Source organism: Canis lupus, chromosome 29 (assembly GCF_048164855.1).
Source record: "Canis lupus baileyi chromosome 29, mCanLup2.hap1, whole genome shotgun sequence".
In the NCBI taxonomy this organism is placed as follows: Eukaryota; Metazoa; Chordata; class Mammalia; order Carnivora; family Canidae; genus Canis; species Canis lupus.
In genome coordinates, this window is record NC_132866.1 from 28,227,678 (window position 1) to 28,247,445 (window position 19,768).

At 39.9% G+C, this 19,768-nt stretch overlaps 1 protein-coding gene across 2 annotated transcripts in view; it reads left to right on the top strand.

Annotated features, from left to right (window-relative positions):
• The first annotated feature begins 274 nt into the window (after positions 1–274).
• The window catches only part of PKD2L1 (polycystin 2 like 1, transient receptor potential cation channel), a 30,313-nt gene continuing 10,819 nt past the window's right edge, over positions 275–19,768 (top strand). Inside the window, exons 1-2 of one of the 2 annotated variants that reach the window (XM_072805701.1) lie at positions 275–656; positions 1,191–1,304. In XM_072805701.1, coding sequence (XP_072661802.1) covers positions 422–656; positions 1,191–1,304 — 349 coding nt within the window. In that variant the 5' untranslated portion in view covers positions 275–421. The remainder of the gene's footprint in view (positions 657–1,190; positions 1,305–19,768) is intronic. The other variant, XM_072805700.1, reaches the window with a different exon arrangement.

Sequence of the window (19,768 nt, forward strand, 5' to 3'; positions counted from 1 at the left end):
TGTCTGCCTGGGACCACTCCTCCACCAGGCCCCTTCTGTAGGCAGCCCTCCTCTCCCCCTAGCACTGGCCTCTCTCACCCCTCCCTCCTTCCACCCTAGTCTCCACATCTCCCTCCCAGTCTTCTCTCTCTCCTGCCAAACCCCTGCCTTCCAGCCCCCTCCCACCCCCTTTCTTGAAGCTAAAGGAAGAGAGAAAGCCCCTGACAGGACTGATGGCCATTCCCCACCCCCTCCTGTCTACTCCCTCCCCACAGCTGGTTCAGATTCCCTCTACAAAAGGCAGGAAGCGGAGGCTTCCTGAGACCAGCTGCTCTCACACTGCTCCTTTGCCTTCTGCTGTCTAGACTGGGCTAGGTCTTCCCTCCCTCTTTCTTCAGGTGACAGTGGGTACCTGAGGTGCCAGCCCCCTACCTCATTCCCCATGAATGCTGTGGAAAGTCCGGAAGGGCAAGAGCTCCAAAAGATGGGGAGTGGAGCCTGGGACAACCCTGCCTACAGTGGTCCCCCCTCCCCACGTGGGACACTGAAGATCTGTACCATCTCCAGTGCAATGCCTCCACAACCCCAAATCCAAAAGCCCGAAGATGGACCCCAGGAGAAGGCATATAGGACTCTGGTGTCCAGCTGCTGCTTCCAGATCTGTCGTGGCATCAGAGGTACCTTGTGGGAGGAGGGTTCTCCTGGGATACTGGAGTTAGGAGAGGGGTCCCAAATGCTTTTGGGTTGGAAGGGAGATACAACCTGAAGAAGAGGTGGGATCTCAGTCTCTTTGGACTTTAAGAATTGTCTGTTAGAGCTGAAGTCCCCAGAACACAAGGGCCAGTCTAGTGGTCTCTCAGAGGGAGAGCCTGGTACAGTTATCTCTGGGAGCCCAGGAAGGTATGAAAGAGTTAGCTTGAGGGAGGATGTTTGTGATGATACCCTAAACTGCCCCACCTGAAGAAAGGAGCTCCTTCCCATGTCTTCATTCTCTGCTACCCAATGTCTTTTCCACTGTCTACCTCAGGGTGTTTGATGAAGGAGGTCAGGCTTGAATGTGTTAGAGTAGCCAGATCCTGCCAAGATATAAGGCTATGGGTGAGCAGAGGACCTGGGTAGAAATGGGAGTGAAGTCCAGGGACTGATGGGTTGGGCAACTGGGAGGAACCCTGCTGCTGGGGAATCCCAGGCATCTCTCCAATGTTCCTTAGGACTTTGGGGAACAACTCTGACTGAGAACACAGCTGAGAACCGGGAGCTTTATGTCAAGACCACCCTGCGGGAGCTTTTAGTATACATCGTGTTCCTGGTGGACATCTGTCTTTGTGAGTAACATCTATCTCTGTGTACATCTGGCTGCAAGAGCCATCTATGTGTACATCTGTGTACACACTTCTGCAGCAATGCCTGTAGAGACAACATCTATCTATGTAAGCAGGCTGTGTCCTGATTACCTTTTCAGCTTAAGATATTTTGATGAAAAAGAACTTGTCACGGGGTTCAGGAGAAGAAGACAGATTGTTAGAAAGCTTTTAACCTTATTTTGTCAGAGTTACAAGGGAAATACAGTTTTTAAGTTCACATTCGTGACACTAACTTAGCAGCCCCCATGTTCTTTTGGCAAGTGGAAGTTTTTACCCTTCTGTTAAAAGTGGAAATGATTCCTTTCTATTTGGAATGACAAATAATTTGGTGGGTTTCATGTAGTTATTATGCTATGTCTGATCCCCATTTCTTTAAAGGCAGCAGGAAAAAGGTTCAGCAGGCCTTAGAGCTTGGATTCCCAATAAAAGGACTAAAGATGCAAGTGGTGTAGTTGTGGTCAATGCACCCAAGATTCTCCCATGTGAGAGACCACCATGCCACAGGCATTGAAGGGTGCTTACTTGAAGTTCTAGCTATAGATACAAACTGGAAAGGTTTCAGTTTCCTAATCTATACCTATCCAACCCAATAGGATTACATTAAGTTCACATGAGATAATATCCATGAAGTCATTACCCCAGTGGATAGTAACTAGTACTAGTAAATAAATTGGCGTATAGTAAAAAGTATTCAATAATGGTCACCATCCTGGTCTCCAGACCTGATGCCCTCCCTATATGATGCCTAGTACTAGACGAAATACTCCATGGGCATATGACCCCATAGAATTCTGTGATGCAATTCAGTTGTATTCAGATTTGGAGTATCTATGAGGACATGCCAAGGAAATGATATCTGAACAAAAGCTGAAAGATAAGGAGGATTTAGCTCCTTCCTGGTGAAAAGAAGCAAACTTCCTGGGAGGGGAGAAGAGAATGTGCCAAGCCCTGGAGGTGACAGAGATCATAGTTTAGTGAGATTGCGTCAGTGTGTCTGGAGCAGAGAGTTTGCAGAACAAAGTGGTAAAAAATGGCAGGACTGGCTATATGAGCAGGGATATGTCACAAAAGGCCTTATAAGGTATGATAAAGGATTTGGATGTTATCCTGAGGCTTTGAGGGGAACCACTGAAGAGTTATAAGCATAGGAGTAACATGGTACATTCTGAGTTCTTCTCATTCTGGGAAGAGGATCAATGCCTGGATGTTGCATCAGAGAATATCTCTGGGAAAGCTGAGTAGAAAGATGATAGTCCTAAGATAAGCATATTAATGTGATATTTTATTTAATCCTCACAACAACCTTATCAGGGACACTGAAGTCAATTTAGTGTCAGTATAGCATACCGGTTAAGCACTAGAGCTCTACATTTTGATACTTCCTATATGTAGTAAAAGAGTACTGTTCCTAGTTTCCAAGCCCCCATCCTTCCCCAGCCTCTTCTTTCAGGCAAATCTAGAAGCTATAGTGAGCCTTGGACATGGTCTCAATAGGGCTACTTTGGCACTCTCCAAGGTCCTGACCTCACCTCCCTGGTATTTCAGCGGTCAGTCTCCCTGAGTTCTGACCATCTGCAACTAGACTATATATTCTCAGTGGGGCTGATATACCCCCTAGGGGGTAGTAGTTTCTTGGAGGGAAAAGAAAAAGGAAAGGAAAGACAACTTGGATATTGCAAAAGTTTTTGGCCCTCAAAAAGCCACAGTACATAAACAAATGTAGTGTTTGTGTGCTATTAAAATTTAATTGGGGTGAGGAAGAAAACATCTAGAGAGGCCGCTGAGTTGAGGGATAATGCCAAAAAAGGTTAAGAAACATTGAACTAGATCCTTATAATTTTGCTAGTCTCTATGCTAAGTTCTCCTGCCTAATGATAGGGATGCAACTCTTAATCATAAAATCTGACACTAAACAGGGTGGCTATCGTGTTGTTCTATCAGGATACTATCTTCTAAGAGATTCAGTACATGTAGTTGGATATGAATCTTTATCAGTGTGCTTTTTCCCTGAAGTTCCTATGACTGGGTGCAGATGCTCTAGGACCCATATTTGGTATTAGGATAAACACTGTGACATAATGGAAAGATATAAACATTGGAGTCAGACAAACTGGATTCAAATACCAGCTCTGCCACATACTGGTTTTGTGACTTTGGGCACTTCTTTGTTGGTAGAACAAGGATAACAATACTTATGGAGATAACATGTATAAATAATCTAACACAATCATTGAGAGTAATGATCTTTGTATTGCCTAGTGGAATTTCAAAATACTTACTTAGTACTCTAGACTGATTATAAAAAATACCTTTCAAGAAAAAAGCAAATCTGAAAGGGCTACATATTGTAGGATTCCTACTGTATTACATTTTGAGAAAGGTAAAACTATGGAGACAGTAAAAGGGTCAGGGATCTGGGAGGAGAGGGAGATGAATAGGTGGTGTGCAGAGAAGTTTTAAGGCAGTGAAATATTATGGTAAATACATGTCATTATACATTTGTCCAAACCCATATAATATACAACACGTAAAGAAAGGTATGGACTTTGAATAATAATGTGTCAATATAGGTTGACATCGATTGCAGTAAATGGGCCAGTCTGGTGGGGCATTTTGATAATGGGGAAGCCTGTCCATACATGGAGGTAAGGGGATATGGGAAATCTCTATACCTTCCATTCAATTTTGCTTTCAACTTAAAACTGCTCTAAAAAGCAAGGTCTATTTGATTTGTAGTTAGCTTCACATATAGGGATAATATCATTTGAACTGCATCATTTAAGTTAAGGCATTTTCTCTGGAAGACCTTAGTTAATCACTATAGCCACCACCATCATCATTGTTATTACCAGCACACATGCTAACCTTTTATTGAATAAAAGCTCTACACTATCTACATTATCTTATTAACTACTCACAATGATTCTAGGATATCGGTTCTGTTATCACTTCCATTTTATAAATCAGGAAAGGTTTAGATATGTCAAACGGCTTGCCCAAGACCACACTGCAAGTAAGTGGCAGAAGTAGGAATTCAGTGACTCAATTTTTGAGCTTTTTAACCAGAATCTACTATAGCCTCCCTACATGGAAGTGTGTTGCACATTAATTTATCAATACCTATCAACGTCTTAGCAAGGATAACTACCTGTCCTACCTTAATAAAAGCATAATTTTGAGATAATTCTACCAGCTTATTACTTTTTTCTTCTTATTACTGTATTTTTTAAATGATATAAAAGCATAAAAGGATGGGACGCCTGGGTGGCTCAGCGGTTGAGCATCTGCCTTTGCCTCCTGAATTCCAGGATCGAGTCCCACATCGGGCCCCTTGCAGGGAGCCTGCTTCTCCCTCTGCCTATGTCTCTGTCTCTCTCCTCTCTCTCTCTGTGTCTCTTATGAATAAATAAAATCTTTGAAAAAAAAACAACAAAAACATTAAAGGACATTTTGAAATATAATTCACCTATAATTTACCAAACATATTGTGATTTATCAGCCCTTATCCATATATTTACATATTTTACCTACTTCCCTTTGTTAAGATTTTATTTATTTATTTGAGAGAGAGAGAGTGAGTGAGAGAGAAGAGCATAGGTGGGTGTGGGGGGAGAAGACTCCGTGCTGAGCAGGAAGCCTGAGGTGGGTCTCAATTCAAGGACCCCCGGATCATGACCTGAGACTAAGACAACCATGTCACTTGAGCCACCGAGGCACCCTGCATATGGTTCCCTTTCACTTACAATTATATCTTAAATATTTCCTCATGTTTGTAAGTAGCTTTTTTTTTTAATTTTTTTTTTTACGTTTTTATTTATTTATGATAGTCACAGAGAGAGAGAGAGAGAGAGAGAGGCAGAGACACAGGCGGAGGGAGAAGCAGGCTCCATGTACCGGGAGCCTGACGTGGGATTCGATCCCGGATCTCCAGGATCGTGCCCTGGGCCAAAGGCAGGCGCCAAACCTCTGCGCCACCCAGGGATCCCAGCTTTTATATTTTATTTAATGACTACAGTTACATCACAATTGAAACATTTCTCTTGTTATTTCACTATTTGTCAACCATAGGTAAATATATCTATACTTGGTACTTTTTGCCATTTCTTTTGAGGTATTTCCTTGGGAATTTCCAGGGAGGGAGATTCTTAGTACTTGCTTATGCGTTGTCATTTTGCCTTTGTAGGGGATCATACAAATTTTTTACGCCACTAGTACTCTGAGATCATACCAATTTTGTCACAGTCTCACAAACATTGGATATTTTCATTTATAATTTTTATTATTAAGTAGACATGAAATGGTATAATTTGCTTTCATCTTTGGTCACTAGTGAGGATGGACAGTTCTCTTATGCTTTAATTTATTTTATATATATATGTATATATATGTGTGTGTGTGTGTGTGTGTAAATTGTGTAAATTGCTTAAGGAAGGTATGTTTTAAGAGAGACAAGAGGGGGGATGGGAGGTGAGGTTTAGAGCATTAAACCCTATGTGAAGGACAAACCACCAGGAGGCTCATTTCCAGGATTTGGGTTCCTGGGGCTAGGAAAAATAGCCTAACTTTGGCCTGGGACAGGCCCTCATAAACTATAGTGGTCAGCCATACTGACCACATTTCTTCTCCCTTATGCTTTATTCTAGGGCCTGGGTAGTGCTAGATACCAGAGCTATTTGGAGTTTCATCAGCTAAAATAGAGCTATCTTTTTCATGCAGGCAATGTAGGTGAACCATTCATCTTCCCACAATAACCATATCAGTTGAGCAGCCTTTTAAATCTTACAGAGAGCTTTTATGCCTATTATCTCATTTGATCCTGACGGCAATCCTGTAAGGGATAGATATTATTTTCATTTCACAGATTATGAAGCCGTTATTTTTGTCATTATGAATAGTTCAGAAATGATCAGTAATTCAGAGCAGTCCCTGATGGATGGAGTTGGTCCTATTCCTCCACATAGAAAGCACTGGAGAATGATCTTCCTGCCTCCACTCATCTCCTCCCACCATCATGATATTTATGAAAGGGCTTCTAGCCCTTTGTCTTCTTGGCAGGATGGCTGTAGCCTTTTGTTGGTGGAGGAAACATTGAAGGTCTTTGTGTAGAAACAATGACTATTTGTTTTAGGAGACAGTATTGTTATCTCAAAGGTGCACCTGGGACTGGCCCTGTTTAGGAGTGGTTTTGAGACAGGAGAAGGCTGGCTCTGGTCACCATGCAGTTGAGGAGGAGGGGGCTCTGGTCACCATGCAGTTAGGAGGAGGGCAGAGACCCTCAGCCCTTGGTGACTTGTGTCTACACACCAACTATTGTCAACTGGTTGCTCTTTATTTGTCACTGGTTGTAAGGAAATGCCTCCCTCTATTTACTCTGCCTTTTTTGAGTGGATCTCAAGGTTCTGCCCTAGATTGCTGGAATCTTATATTAATAGGAGAGGTTGAAGTAAGTTTGGAGGTTAGGAAAAGGATGTCTTTCTTTTTTTCTTTATTGAGACATAATTGACATACAATACTGTATTCATTTTAGATGTAAAACATAATGATTTTATATATGTATATATTGGAAAATGATCACTACAAGTAGTTAACATTCATCACTACACAGTTACTTTTTTTTTCTTGTGATGAGACTTTAAGATTTAGCAACTTTCAAATATACAATACAGTATTGTTAACTGTAGTCACCATGCTGTACACTACATCACCATGCTGGACTTACTTATTTTAAAATTGGAATTTTGTACCTTGACCACATTCACCAATTTCACAACCCCCTCATGCCCCTGTATCTGGCAACCACCAATCTGTTCTCTGTATCTATGAGTTTGGTGGGGTTTACTTTTTTAGATTCTGTATATAAGTGACATAGTATTTGTCTTTGTCTGACTTATTTCACTTAGTGTAATGTCATTAATGTCCATCCCTATTGTTGCAAATAGCAACATTTCTTTTTTTGGTGGATGAATATATCCCATCATACATAGGTACATTTTCTTTACTCATTCATCTGTCAATGGACACTTCAGTTGTTTCCATGTCTTGGCTATTGTAAATAATGTTGCAATGAGCATAGGGGTGGAGATATCTTTTTTGAGATAGTGATATCATTTTCTTCAGATAAATACCCAGGAGTGTAATTGCTGGATCATATGGTAATTCTATTTTTAATTTTTTGAGGAATCTTCACAGAAGATGTTCTTTCTTGACTGAGCATTCCTAGAATTGACAAGGAAAGTAATAGAAATATGTTGGAGGTTCAGGAAATGTCTGTGTGTGAGCTCCTATACCCTCCGTGACTGTAATGATGGGAGAAGGAAATTGGTCATATAGAACCATGACATTAGTGAAGGTACAATGGTGATGGAGAGTATGGGACCTGGAATAAGGTGACATGGTTCAAATGCAACCAGTTATTAGCCATTGCCTTTGGAAAGGTAGGTCAAGATATTTAAATCTCTGGAAGCCCTGATTTCCTTATATATTGAATGATGATAATGACTGCCTTTGTGAGATTGGTAGAAAACAGGTAACTAAAAATAGTACAGTGCCTGGCACATAGTGGGCTTTCAATATATATCAGTTGTCATTCCACATCAAGGTATAAATTAGGAAAATATTAAAATGTAAAGTTTAACCCACTGGAAGCCTGAGATCTGAGAAAAGCCTGAGAAAGCATCAGGATAATGCTTGCTGAGGATCAGAAAGACTAGGCCTTCTAGAAGTAGTTGCCAGGGATTAAGACTGGCTATGGGATCATGATTTCATGCTTTTCCTAGCATGTTCAGTTACCCATGGCCCATCTAGACACAGAGAATTACAAAGTCCCTCTAGTACTAAGGCGAAGTCATCTGAGTTAGCTCAATCTAAATAATAAGGATTTAGGTCCCACCATCAGGCTTTGTCCTGTATTTGCTGTAGCAGAATTCCTTGGTGCCCCAGAATTCTGAGTGCCTGGGTCACTGTTACAAGATTGGTGACCCTGGACATATCCTGTTGTCCATTACTAGGTGACCACCTGTCCTATAGTTTTCTCCCATGAGGCTGCCATTGGTCTCTAGGAATACTGTAGTACATTTAAATACCACTTCTTGGTCAAGGAAAGGCTTTTTCCCCTTAACTATACTTTGATCAAGTACAGGAGAGCAGGCAACAGTAGCTGACAAAATCTAGATATTCTATATCTGATGTAAGTAGCCAGAGAAAGAACATGTAGCTCACATTCATAAAGCATGAGTCTGAGTATTGACTCTGCATCTGACCAGCTGAATGACCCTGAGCAGATCATATAAATTTCAATTTCATAATTCATAGTGTCAACAAGAAAACCACAGGCCCTAAATGGTGTCACTTAGGTTAAGGCCCCATATCAGTAAATCAAGACTTAATACTAACCTAACTGCAGTTTTAATACCCAAAAAATGTAACTTTTAACCAGTCAGCATGGGAATTTCCTGGCCAGCACTAGGAAATTCACTGATAGACTCCTTCAGTTCCCCCAGAGAAGGGCTAAAACAATGGCTTCTTTGATAATAATTTCCTTTTTCCACTCTCTCTGTGCCTTTAAAAATCTTTCCTTTTCTGTAGCCCTTTGGAGCTCTCCTCTACTTGATAGATGGGATGCTGCCCGAATCATGGATTAGCTAATAATGCCAATTAGATCTTTGAAATTTACTTAATTGAACTATGGCATTTAACATTAGGGAAACTGCTCATGGGCAATGTCAGACCATGTCTGACAAGCTACAGGGAGACATTACATGGGAAAACACTTTGAAAACTATGAAACATGGGACACATGTCAGGAATTATAATCATATTGATAATAATCTCTTTATGCTATTACATGGTGGCAGCAGTAAATCTAGGATTTTAAGTTGAGACACATCATTAGGCCTGTGTGGAGGTTCTAATCATAGATATGAGGCAAAGGCCAATATTCTCAAAGTTGTGCTCCAAGGACCTCTGGGGCTTCCCAAGGCCCTTTCAGGAGGTTTGTGAGGTCTTCCTTTACCAAAGTACATATCTGTGGGAGGTCATATTTTCTTTATAGACTTCAACCAAAACAACATATAGCAGCAGACTGAATTCTGAAGCACATATGAGAATCTAGAAATCTTCTTTAAAGGCAGACATTAAACAGGCTGGCAAAAATGTTAAATTGTCCCATTTTTCTCATGAAATATTTTTGTTTTGTGTAATAAAATAGTTGCTTTTTCATAAAATTATGTTGTTTATGTATATTGGGTTTGTTATCATTATTTTATTTTTTTAAATTTTTAAAAAAATTTTTATTTATTTATGATAGTCACAGAGAGAGAGAGAGAGAGAGGCAGAGACACAGGCAGAGGAAGAAGCAGGCTCCATGCACCGGGAGCCCGACGTGGGATTCGATTCCGGGTCTCCAGGATCGCGCCCTGGGCCAAAGGCAGGCGCCAAACCGCTGCGCCACCCAGGGATCCCTGTTATCATTATTTTAAAATGAATCATTATTATAAATATTTAAATTTTTCCCCAATTTTAATTTCTATAAGGTAATTCTTGTTAGATATAACCCAAATAAAAAGTTTTTGGAGTTCTTAGTAATGTTTAAGAGTTACAAAGGGGTTCTGACAACCACTGGCTTGTAGAATGAGTTTGAGCTGGTCAAATCACATTATTTCACAGTATGGAGTGCTCAACAAATGAAATGGTGAGAGCTTATTAGCAAAAGGTTCAAACTAAGGACAAGATCCTGACTATTCACAAATTCGTTCATTCAAAGTTTTGCGAAGTCCTATTTTGTGGCAGATCCTCCCAACTGTTAAAGGCTTTGAAATACAAGAAATACGGAGACACACCTTCTACCTTCAAGGAGCAAAGAAAGTCAACATGTAAATCAATAGTGACACTCAGAGCTACAAATGCTATGGTGGAGGGTGCTCCAGGATAATGGCAGGATGTCAGAGGACAAAATGTTCAGAGAGACCTGGGAACTCTTATGGGTCTCAGAAACAGGCAACCATTCAAGTCTGAGGAGACCCAAAGTCATTGCCATTTGCTTGTGTTTTTTGTTTTATTTTGTTTTAACATTATTGGCTCTCAGCCTGGAGAAGGCAGGGGTAGGAGCTAGAGCCAACTAAGGCCTCAGGCTATGAATATGCAAGAGCTTTGCCACAGTCTAGAAGGGCAAGTATGAAAGGAAAATATAAAACAGTGTTTCTCCTCATTTCATCACAAAAGAATTCTACCCCTTGCCCTCCCAAACCTTGAGAATATTAAAAGTTTAATACATAGTTCTGGTTTAAAAAAGTCAATTAATATGGAAAATGTTAAAGGCTACTATTACTAAACACTATTAATAGTTTGGTGTATATAATTTTATCCATTTTCTGGGAACATGTACATACATTTGAATTTTAGTAAAATACACTGGCTTTATAATCCACTAGTGAATACTCTGAGGATTTAACCCTTCTCTCATTTCTAAGTTGCAATTTTCTTCTGCCCACTTTCCATCTTAAGAAACATGAGGCATTTGGAATCCAATTTTAAATGACCTAATAGCATTAATTAGAATGTGTGGGTGGAAGAAGAAATTGCTCAAGGAGAACAGCAACAATAAGAGGATTTCTTAACGAGGAAATCTTAACGAGGATTTCTTAACTTCCTACTAAGCAAAGGAGAAAGAATTTTATATACTCAGTAAATGTTTTTAACCAGGAGATTTGTGATTAGATTTGACTTAACATAGGAATTTTGTGTTGTCAGTTTGTTGACTTCAACCCCTTTTCCCTAATTTTCCTAGAAAAATTGCTTTTCCAAAGTACCCATCTGACATGGATGTAATCTTATTAAATGCTTCAGTTGGGATATTGATTTAGCCATAGTATCAGTGCTTAAATAAAATAGAAGTTTATTTTGCTCTCACATAACAATCTGAGTTGTATAAGAAATCCTGGACTAGAGGTGCCTGGGTGGCTCAGTTAGTTAAGCACCTGACTTGTGATTTCAGCTCAGGTCCTGATCTCAGTGTCGTGGAATCGAGCCCCAGGTCAGGCTCTGTGCTGAGTGTGCTGAAGCTCTGGACTAACACAGCCTCCACAATCATGTGCACCCAGCTGCTTCTACCTCATAGTCCAGCTTCTGCTCTTATGTCAATATTACAGCTATGTGGAAGAAGGAAAGTAGGAAAGGAAAGTACATTTCTTCCTTTTAATGATATTAACTGAAAGTTGTAAGTGGAAGCCTACCATTCTACTCACATTCTATTGGCCAGGACTTGTAAATAGTCACCATAACTAGCTGCAAGGGAGGCTGGGTAATGTGGTATTTAGTTGGGAAGCCGTATGCCTCTAGGTAACATCACATGATCATGTAAGAAGGGAAGGAAAAGTATTGGGAAATGACTAGTAGTCTATGACAAGTAGGGTGAGAAGAACTCTTGTCCAAAGTTTGACATGGGAATGGCAACAATTAATGGAACCCAGAGAAACCAAGGCACTCACTACCTCCCTGATACAAAATCATCAATGAGGCTGATGAGATATCTGATTCTTTTCCACCAGGAGAGGGTATTAAAGTGTTTTGCTAAGTTATTGTAAAACTATTATCAGAGGCTGTTGGGGAGGCATAAGAAGTGGCAGTTTCAAGGCCTTGTATTTTATTTCACAAGAAAGAAGAGTCACCCTGAAGAGTAACCATAAAACTTCCCCCCTCCCAAATTATAGGACCAAAGCTAAACTGGAACCAGTGCACTAAGAACCACATAGAGATTGATGAAATACCTGTTTCGGCAATCCAGGTGAGAAGAGGGGCTCAAGAAGAGGCCATCAGAGTAGCCACAGGGTAAATTTATAAATTGGTAAAGCTCAAGGAACTTCCAACTCCTCAACAATTGGAAAATTGATGGAACAGTGGAAGTTTTACCCTCACAATGACTGTCAGGGCTGGGTTTGGGGGTAGAGGGAAGAGTCCTCCAGATTTTTAGAGAAGCATCTTCCATACTTTTCCTCACAGCTATCCAGCTTAGGAAGGAGTATTTGTCTTTTGAGTTTCAAAAACTTGAAGGCATAGAGTTTCCAACAGAGGAGTAGTATAGACATATAAAACAATTGTAATTATACACTTGCTGGCAGAAGCACCTTAGCTCTTCAAGATTCTTTGTCAATTAGTTGACACTCTCCTGCCCAAGGAGAGGCTGTTAGAAAATGACAGCTAAGTCCCATCACATGGTAATTAAGAACAAGAAAGGAGCTCAGTAGTATATGGCAGCCTATATGGCAATCATCTGGGAAAGTAGGTGCACAAAGTAACTGCCAACTTCTTGTTCTTGCTCTGAGCTAGGAAGATCTTCCAACAGTTCAAAGGAGAGGACAAGAATATTCAATCCCTACAATAAACATTAGAATGGATAAAATCAGGTTATTATCCAAGCTCATGATTATGATGATTAATAATAATTATTACAGTCATAGTTCTTTAATAATAATATAGTTATGCCCCACCTGTGTCTAAAAGGGACCTGAGCCAGCTTACATTGAAAAGCACAGATACAAAAAATATAGCTAATTAAAAAAAATACAGCTCATTAGAACTATAATAAAAAGACTTAGCAAAAAAAAGATGGGAAAAGATGGGGAGGAAGATAGCTTATACCAGAAAACCTACGATAAACAAAAGTACAGCAAATAAGAACCAAGCCTGAGGTTCCTGGCAGCCAGAGCAAGTAAAGAACATAAATAGGTTGCACAGTTCTTACTGGTGAGTAAGAAAAAGCACAAAGGTTAAGAAGGAGACCCTAGCAGGACGTCTGGCTGGCTCAGTGGTTGAGCGTCTGCCTTTGGCTCAGGGCATGATCCTAGAGTCCCAGGATGGAGCCCCACATCGGGGTCCCTGCATGGAGCCTGCTTCTCCTTCTGCCTGTGTCTCTGCCTCTCTCTCTCTGTGAGTCTCTAGTGAGTGAGTAAATAAAATCTTTAAAAAAGAAAAAAGAAGGAGACCCTATTCTGGGAAGTGTTGGCTTTGTTGGATTTTTATATGAGTCATGGAATATCATAATGGATAAAAACAGTATCCAAACTGAGGCTACATTTCTTTTGACTGTATTTTATATCGGCCTCTTTAAAAAACATATTAAACCCTGTTCTTAAAGAATTTTTAGGAGTAGGGATATATATGTATACTGTACATATATATGTATGTGTGTGTATATATATATATACACATATAAGTGCTTATAAACACATACAGGTAAATATGTAAATTTTTATTGTATCCTAGAGGCCTGGATTTACTCAGAAATAAAGCTTGGAGAGCCTTGAGGAATTGATGGTAGGTGTGTTCCTAGAATATCACCATCAGTTGGTTTGGTCAGCAGCCCCCTTTAATATAGAGTAATAACGTATTTTAATTAATGTAGACTTTGGCACAAATATGCTAAAGTCATTGACTGCCCTCCAGAGGTGTTTGAACAGTAGCAGAAGCTACTGTTCTAGTTCCATTTTCCTCAGGAAATAATGCAATTTAAAGAAAAAATGTCATGGTTTTCATATAAGTAAGGATTATATTACAATGAAGTAAAATGCAGTAAAAACTGGCTTAAACCATATGGGATTTATTGTGTACATAATGAAAGTCCAAAGGAGAGCAGGGCTCAGGGATGATCAATCTAATGACTTTCTGACATCTTCAAAGCCCCACCTGTTTCTTTTGTTCAGTTCTTCCAGGTGTGTGATCAGTGTCATCTTGGGGTTGAATACTCTGGGGCTTTCTCATTCATATCTACTATGAGAGAGAAGGTCCTAAAAGGTTCCAGAACTCTCTCTTCATGACCTCCCCCCTTTTAAAAAATATTTATTTATTCATGAGAGACACACAGAGAGAGGCAGAGATATAGGCAGAGAGAGAAGCAGGCTCCCTGCAGGGAACCTGATGCAGGACTTGATCCCAGGACCCTAGGATCATGACCTGAGCCAAAGGCAGATGCTCAACCACTGAGCCACTCAAGTGCCCCATCTTCACGACCCCTTAATCTGAAATGCTCAATCCCTGAATCTGTAATGGTGCCATGGGAAGGGCATTTTGGCTTAAGCTTCCCATCCAAATCCTAGAGCTAGAGGGTTGAATCCAGCTGCTAGCAACATATGTGGGATGATCCACAGAGGTGTGATATCTCAAATAAAATCATGCCATTAACCAAGAGAGGATCTTTTTTTTTTTTTTTTTTTTTTTTAAAGATTTATCCATTTATTCATTCAGAGAGAGACGGAGGGAGGCAGAGACACAGGCAGAGGGAGAAGCAGGCCCCATGCAGGAAGCCCCATGTGGGACTCAATCCCAGGTCTCCAGGATCACACACCAGGCTGCAGACGGCGCTAAACAACTGCGCCACCGGGGCTGCCCTAACCAAGAGAGGATCTTAAGGAAACCACTGTGAAATCTAACATAGCACACAGAACCTGGAAATTTCAACATGTAACTTGGAATCAAATAGGTGAAAAGATTTTTAAAAATAATTGTACTATTTTTACATTGTATCATTATTATAGCATTACTTGAATGCCATGGGCATGAAGAGAAATAAAATCCACCTGTTATACTACTCATTCATTAAAAAGTCCATTTTTTCTTCAAGGTTTTACATACCTAGCATTTCTGTAAAATATTTAATTGTTACAATAACACAGAAAAAATTTTGCATTCTATATTTATTACCATTTCAGCTATTACCATTAAGTGGCTCAATGATATCATAGTTTACTTCAATATTGCCTCTTTGTAGGACATTTAGGTTGTTTACAATCTTTTAATACTATGAACAACTCAGGTAACATTTTTGTGCATGTGAGTTTTTCTTCCCCCGGGGAATCACCTATGTCAGAATATGACTTTTGATCCAGATTTATATACAATTATTTGTTTATACCAGAATGAAGGAATTTGGAGCTTCTTTTAAGATGGTAGTGTTTTGAGTTTACCAAATGCTTTTCTTTTTTTTTTTTTTTAATGATAGTCACAGAGAGAGAGAGAGAGAGAGAGAGAGAGAGAGAGGTAGAGACACAGGCAGAGGGAGAAGCAGGCTCCATGCACCGGGAGCCCGACATGGGATTTGATCCCAGGTCTCCAGGATCGCACCCTGGGCCAAAGGCAGGCGCCAAACCGCTGCGCCACCCAGGGATCCCACCAAATGCTTTTTGCAATTCATCTCCTAACTCAGATATTAAACTTTGAGTTTTCTTATAAGGGTGCCCTTATAAACATGTAATACTAAATGTTTGGCTTGATTTTTGGAAGAAGAATCAGAGTCCCTAATCAGAAAAGTTTGAGTCTAGAGGATATGGTAGTGTAATGTATGGTGGCTAAATTCATTGTCTTTGGAGTAAGGCAGACATGAGTTTGAATCTGAGTTCTACTTACTTGCTATATGATCTTTGGACAAGTTATTTAGTACCATAAAATGTAGATGGTAATTCCTACTTTTTGAAGTTTTTTTTTTAAAGATGTATTTATTTATTTATGATAGACATAGAGGCAGAGACACAGGCAGAGGGAGAAGCAGGCTCCATGCCGGGAGCCCGACGTGGGACTCGATCCTGGGTCTCCAGGATCACGCCTTGGGCCAAAGGCAGGCGCTAAACCTCTGAGCCACCCAGGGATCCCCTTTATGAAGTTTTTATGGGCTTAGGGGGACAATGTGTGCAAAACCTGGTATATAATATGTGTCAGTGATGTCAGTTATTGTTATTATTCAGCAACTGTGAATATTCAATCTGAGGCCAAGGTTAAAAGGCATGATATAGTGTAGACAAAACAACTTAATTTCTGTCCAGGAGAAAAAAAAAATCAGATACTCTGTGCTGGATGATGAGACCAACACCTGGTCTCTGAATCTTCTTCATAGCATTCTCATGCAGTCATTGTCTACTGTCTGAAAACTTCCTGCAATGAGGCCTTCACTACATTAAAAAGTAGTTATGTACTGGCATATGGACATTCCATGTACTCACTCAAATTCTGATTCCTTCTAGTTCCCACCCATTCCTGGTCTAGTGTTGCTTTTTGAAATGGAGCACTTCTATTCCTTCACTGGATCTTAAAGGAAGAAACCAGGAATGCCCCTTGCAGGAGCCCCTTCCATGTGATCCTGAGTGGGTAGTCCTTGCTGACACTCTCAGAGATGATATGGATGTTAGTGAAATAGTCCATTTCATAATTTGAAAGCCCTTGTGGTTAAGAAATTCTGCCTTTGTTGGAGCTTACATTTTCCTTCCTGTAACTTCTAATTCATGAATATAGCTCAGTCCCAGGAGCAGAACAGAATTAGTTTACTATGGAAGCAGATAGATTTGCATTTCAATCTTGGCTCCTTGGGCAAGTTACTTCAGCTGTTTGAGACTGGAAAATAGGGATGATGATAATAATTGCACCTAATATATACTGCTGTTGTGGGATTAAATGAAATAGGCATGTCAAACACTTAGCATAGGGCATATAATAGATATTCTGAGGTGATAAATGGCTACTCTGGTCCTTTCTTTCTCCTGACATGGAGAAGGATGATGGTAGAATGGATATGTTGAGTCCTTGTCACGATTCAGAAATCTCTGAACTGGATATTCTGCTTAGACAAGCTGGTTCTTCATGGGAAAGCCAAATGATTTACCTGAAAGGAAATTAATGGGGTGGAGTAGGGGAAAGGAGACAACAGGAAAGATCAACAAGTTGTTTTCAATCTTTTTCTCCTACAATATGCTGGAGGGATGTGGTTCACTCCCATGACTACCAGTGGCTCCACAAGGCAATGGATTTCATGATTTTCCCTTGGAGTGAGGAGGGGATGTTTTAAGAGGTCTCCGTAGTTTGTAAAATTTTCCTATCCCTCCCTAGCTCAGAAGGACGGTTCTGAAAACTTCTTGGGAAATATGTTATTTCTTCTTCCTCACTCCCAGTCATGAGAGTCCGGGAAAGAGGCATTGAAAAAACCCCTGCCTTTGTGACAACTCTATCAAAGACAAGTGGGATTATATAGCGACAGGTCAAAGCAGTGGTTCTAGAATTGTCTCAGAACCAGTAGTATCAACATTACATAGGAATGTATTGCAAATGAAAATTATTGAGCCCCATCTAGACTTTTAGCAGTCTGTGTTTTAATAAGCCTTGGAAGTAATTCTGATGCATGCTGCAGACACCATATTGTATTAAGATGAAGAGAGACACGGGAGCTGAAATAATCACTCCATCTAGCTAATCCTGGGCCTCTGTCCTGCTTTTGGGTTCAGATTGCAGTAACCTCTAAGCCTGATACTCATCTGATGTTCTCGACGGTTGATGTATTAGGCAAATTGAGCTTTGCCATCAACATTTTTGCCATCACATTGTGTAAGGGTTACTGGCCAACTGTACTTGCTCTCTAAGCCCCTAAGGACTAGCTTTGTTTCTCTTGCCCAAGACTACGAATTTATTGCTCTCCTTGGACTAAGGAATATTCCAACTTATTTCCAACATCTATTAAATGGGAATTATCCTTGACTATTTTGATGACATTGCTGCAATGTGTCAAATATGGAGTCATAACACTTTATTTAGTTTGAAAATTATTGATTTATTTCATTCTAGTCTTTTTGGGGTACTGTCCCCCTTTTGGTTAAGCCCAACAAATGTTTATTGAGAAACTATTAAATATCAGGCACTATGCTAAATGAATGAAACATAGTCCTTGTCTCCTGAAGAAGCATATAATGGGGCGACTACTTCTAGTTGCTAAGCACCCACTGTGTTCAATACATTCTAAATACATAATCTATCATCTTCAAAATATTACAAGAAAGATATTTTATTCCCCAATTTAATGATAAGGAATGATAAGGAATCAGAGTCCAAGTCCATACTATAAGTGACAGAGCTAGGATTTGAACCTAGGTCAGTCTAGCTCCAAAGCTTATGCTCATTCTACAATAATAAATTCATTCTGAGTGCATACATGAGCAGGGGAGGTCAGCATACTATTAAAAACTTCTATTCTGTATAATTCAATTTTAAATGTTAAAGATGTACTTAAAAAAAAAGTTCATTCGGGATCCCTGGGTGGCGCAGCGGTTTGGCGCCTGCCTTTGGCCCAGGGCGCGATCCTGGAGACCCCGGATCGAGTCCCACATCGGGCTCCCGGTGCATGGAGCCTGCTTCTCCCTCTGCCTGTGTCTCTGCCTTTCTCTCTCTCTCTCTCTGTGACTATCATAAATGAATAAAAATTAAAAAAAAAGAAAATTTCTATTAAAAAAAAAGTTCATTCTAGGACATCTTTCTCAATAGAAATCTTTAAGGATAGGACCCAGTGACCCAGCATGGTGTTTCACACATGTTAGACTTTGATTAATGAATTATATTCATTTGTTTAATTAATATAAAAGGTGTCTTTAGAATAATCAGGTTGGTAGACTGATAATATGTTCTACCAAGTATTGATTTGGGGTATGAGAAATAGTAGATTGAATTTCATGGAGGTGGGGAGGTAAGCACCCCTCATCTCCTGAGACAAAGTAAAAAGTTGCTGAAATAAGAATTAGCAAGAAGAGAAGGTATGCAGGTGGAGAGAAGGCACTGAATAGGTACTATACAGGGCATAAATCTTAATTTAGAAGGTTTTTAAATAGTTTCTTAGTCTTTTCTGTTTGCATGTACTTCAATTAAATGGTTAAAAGGAATACTGAATTTCTGAGTGTCAGTGGGCATTTGACCAGGTGAAATACATAGTCTTCACTCAAAATACATAGTCTTTACTATCTCAGATGATAATCAGAGATGTTATGCCTCCATAATAGGTTGACAGTTCAGAGCAATGTTAATTCTGAGGAGTAATTTAGAATTGGAGACTTGGAGGAGAAAAAGATATAGCAACGGGTACCATCTAGTGGTCATCCAGAAGCTGAAATAATTTAATCAGCCTATGGCATTAGGAAAAATTCAGCTCACTGATCATCCTAAGTTTGTAGTGGGCTTTCAGCAGACAGAAGCTTGACTTCCAACCTATTTTCCAGATCTGGAAAAGTTGAATATAAGTCCTCCAAATACTAAGGGCAAGTAATCACAGAGAAGTGATTGAATCACAGTGATTCACAGTGAATCACAGAGAATCAGAGAGAAGTAAAGTTGTTTTTTGGACTTAAGTGGAATGGGGAAATACGAAGTCACAATGCTTCCTTCTTTGCTGATTTTCCCCTGGAAAAGTGTGACGTTGCTTGTACCTAATCTAGGACCATTCACTGGTCCCTCTTTCCCACAAAACTATGGATAGGTTCTAGGGGTGGTGGGAGCAAATGTAGCTCAAAATTTGAAAAGGAAAATTCTTAAAGAGAATTGTTCACAAGAGACTGACAGATATAACTTTAATATTTTGATGTAATTACAGACTTACGGAAAGCTGCAAGAATAACACAAAGAGTTTATATATA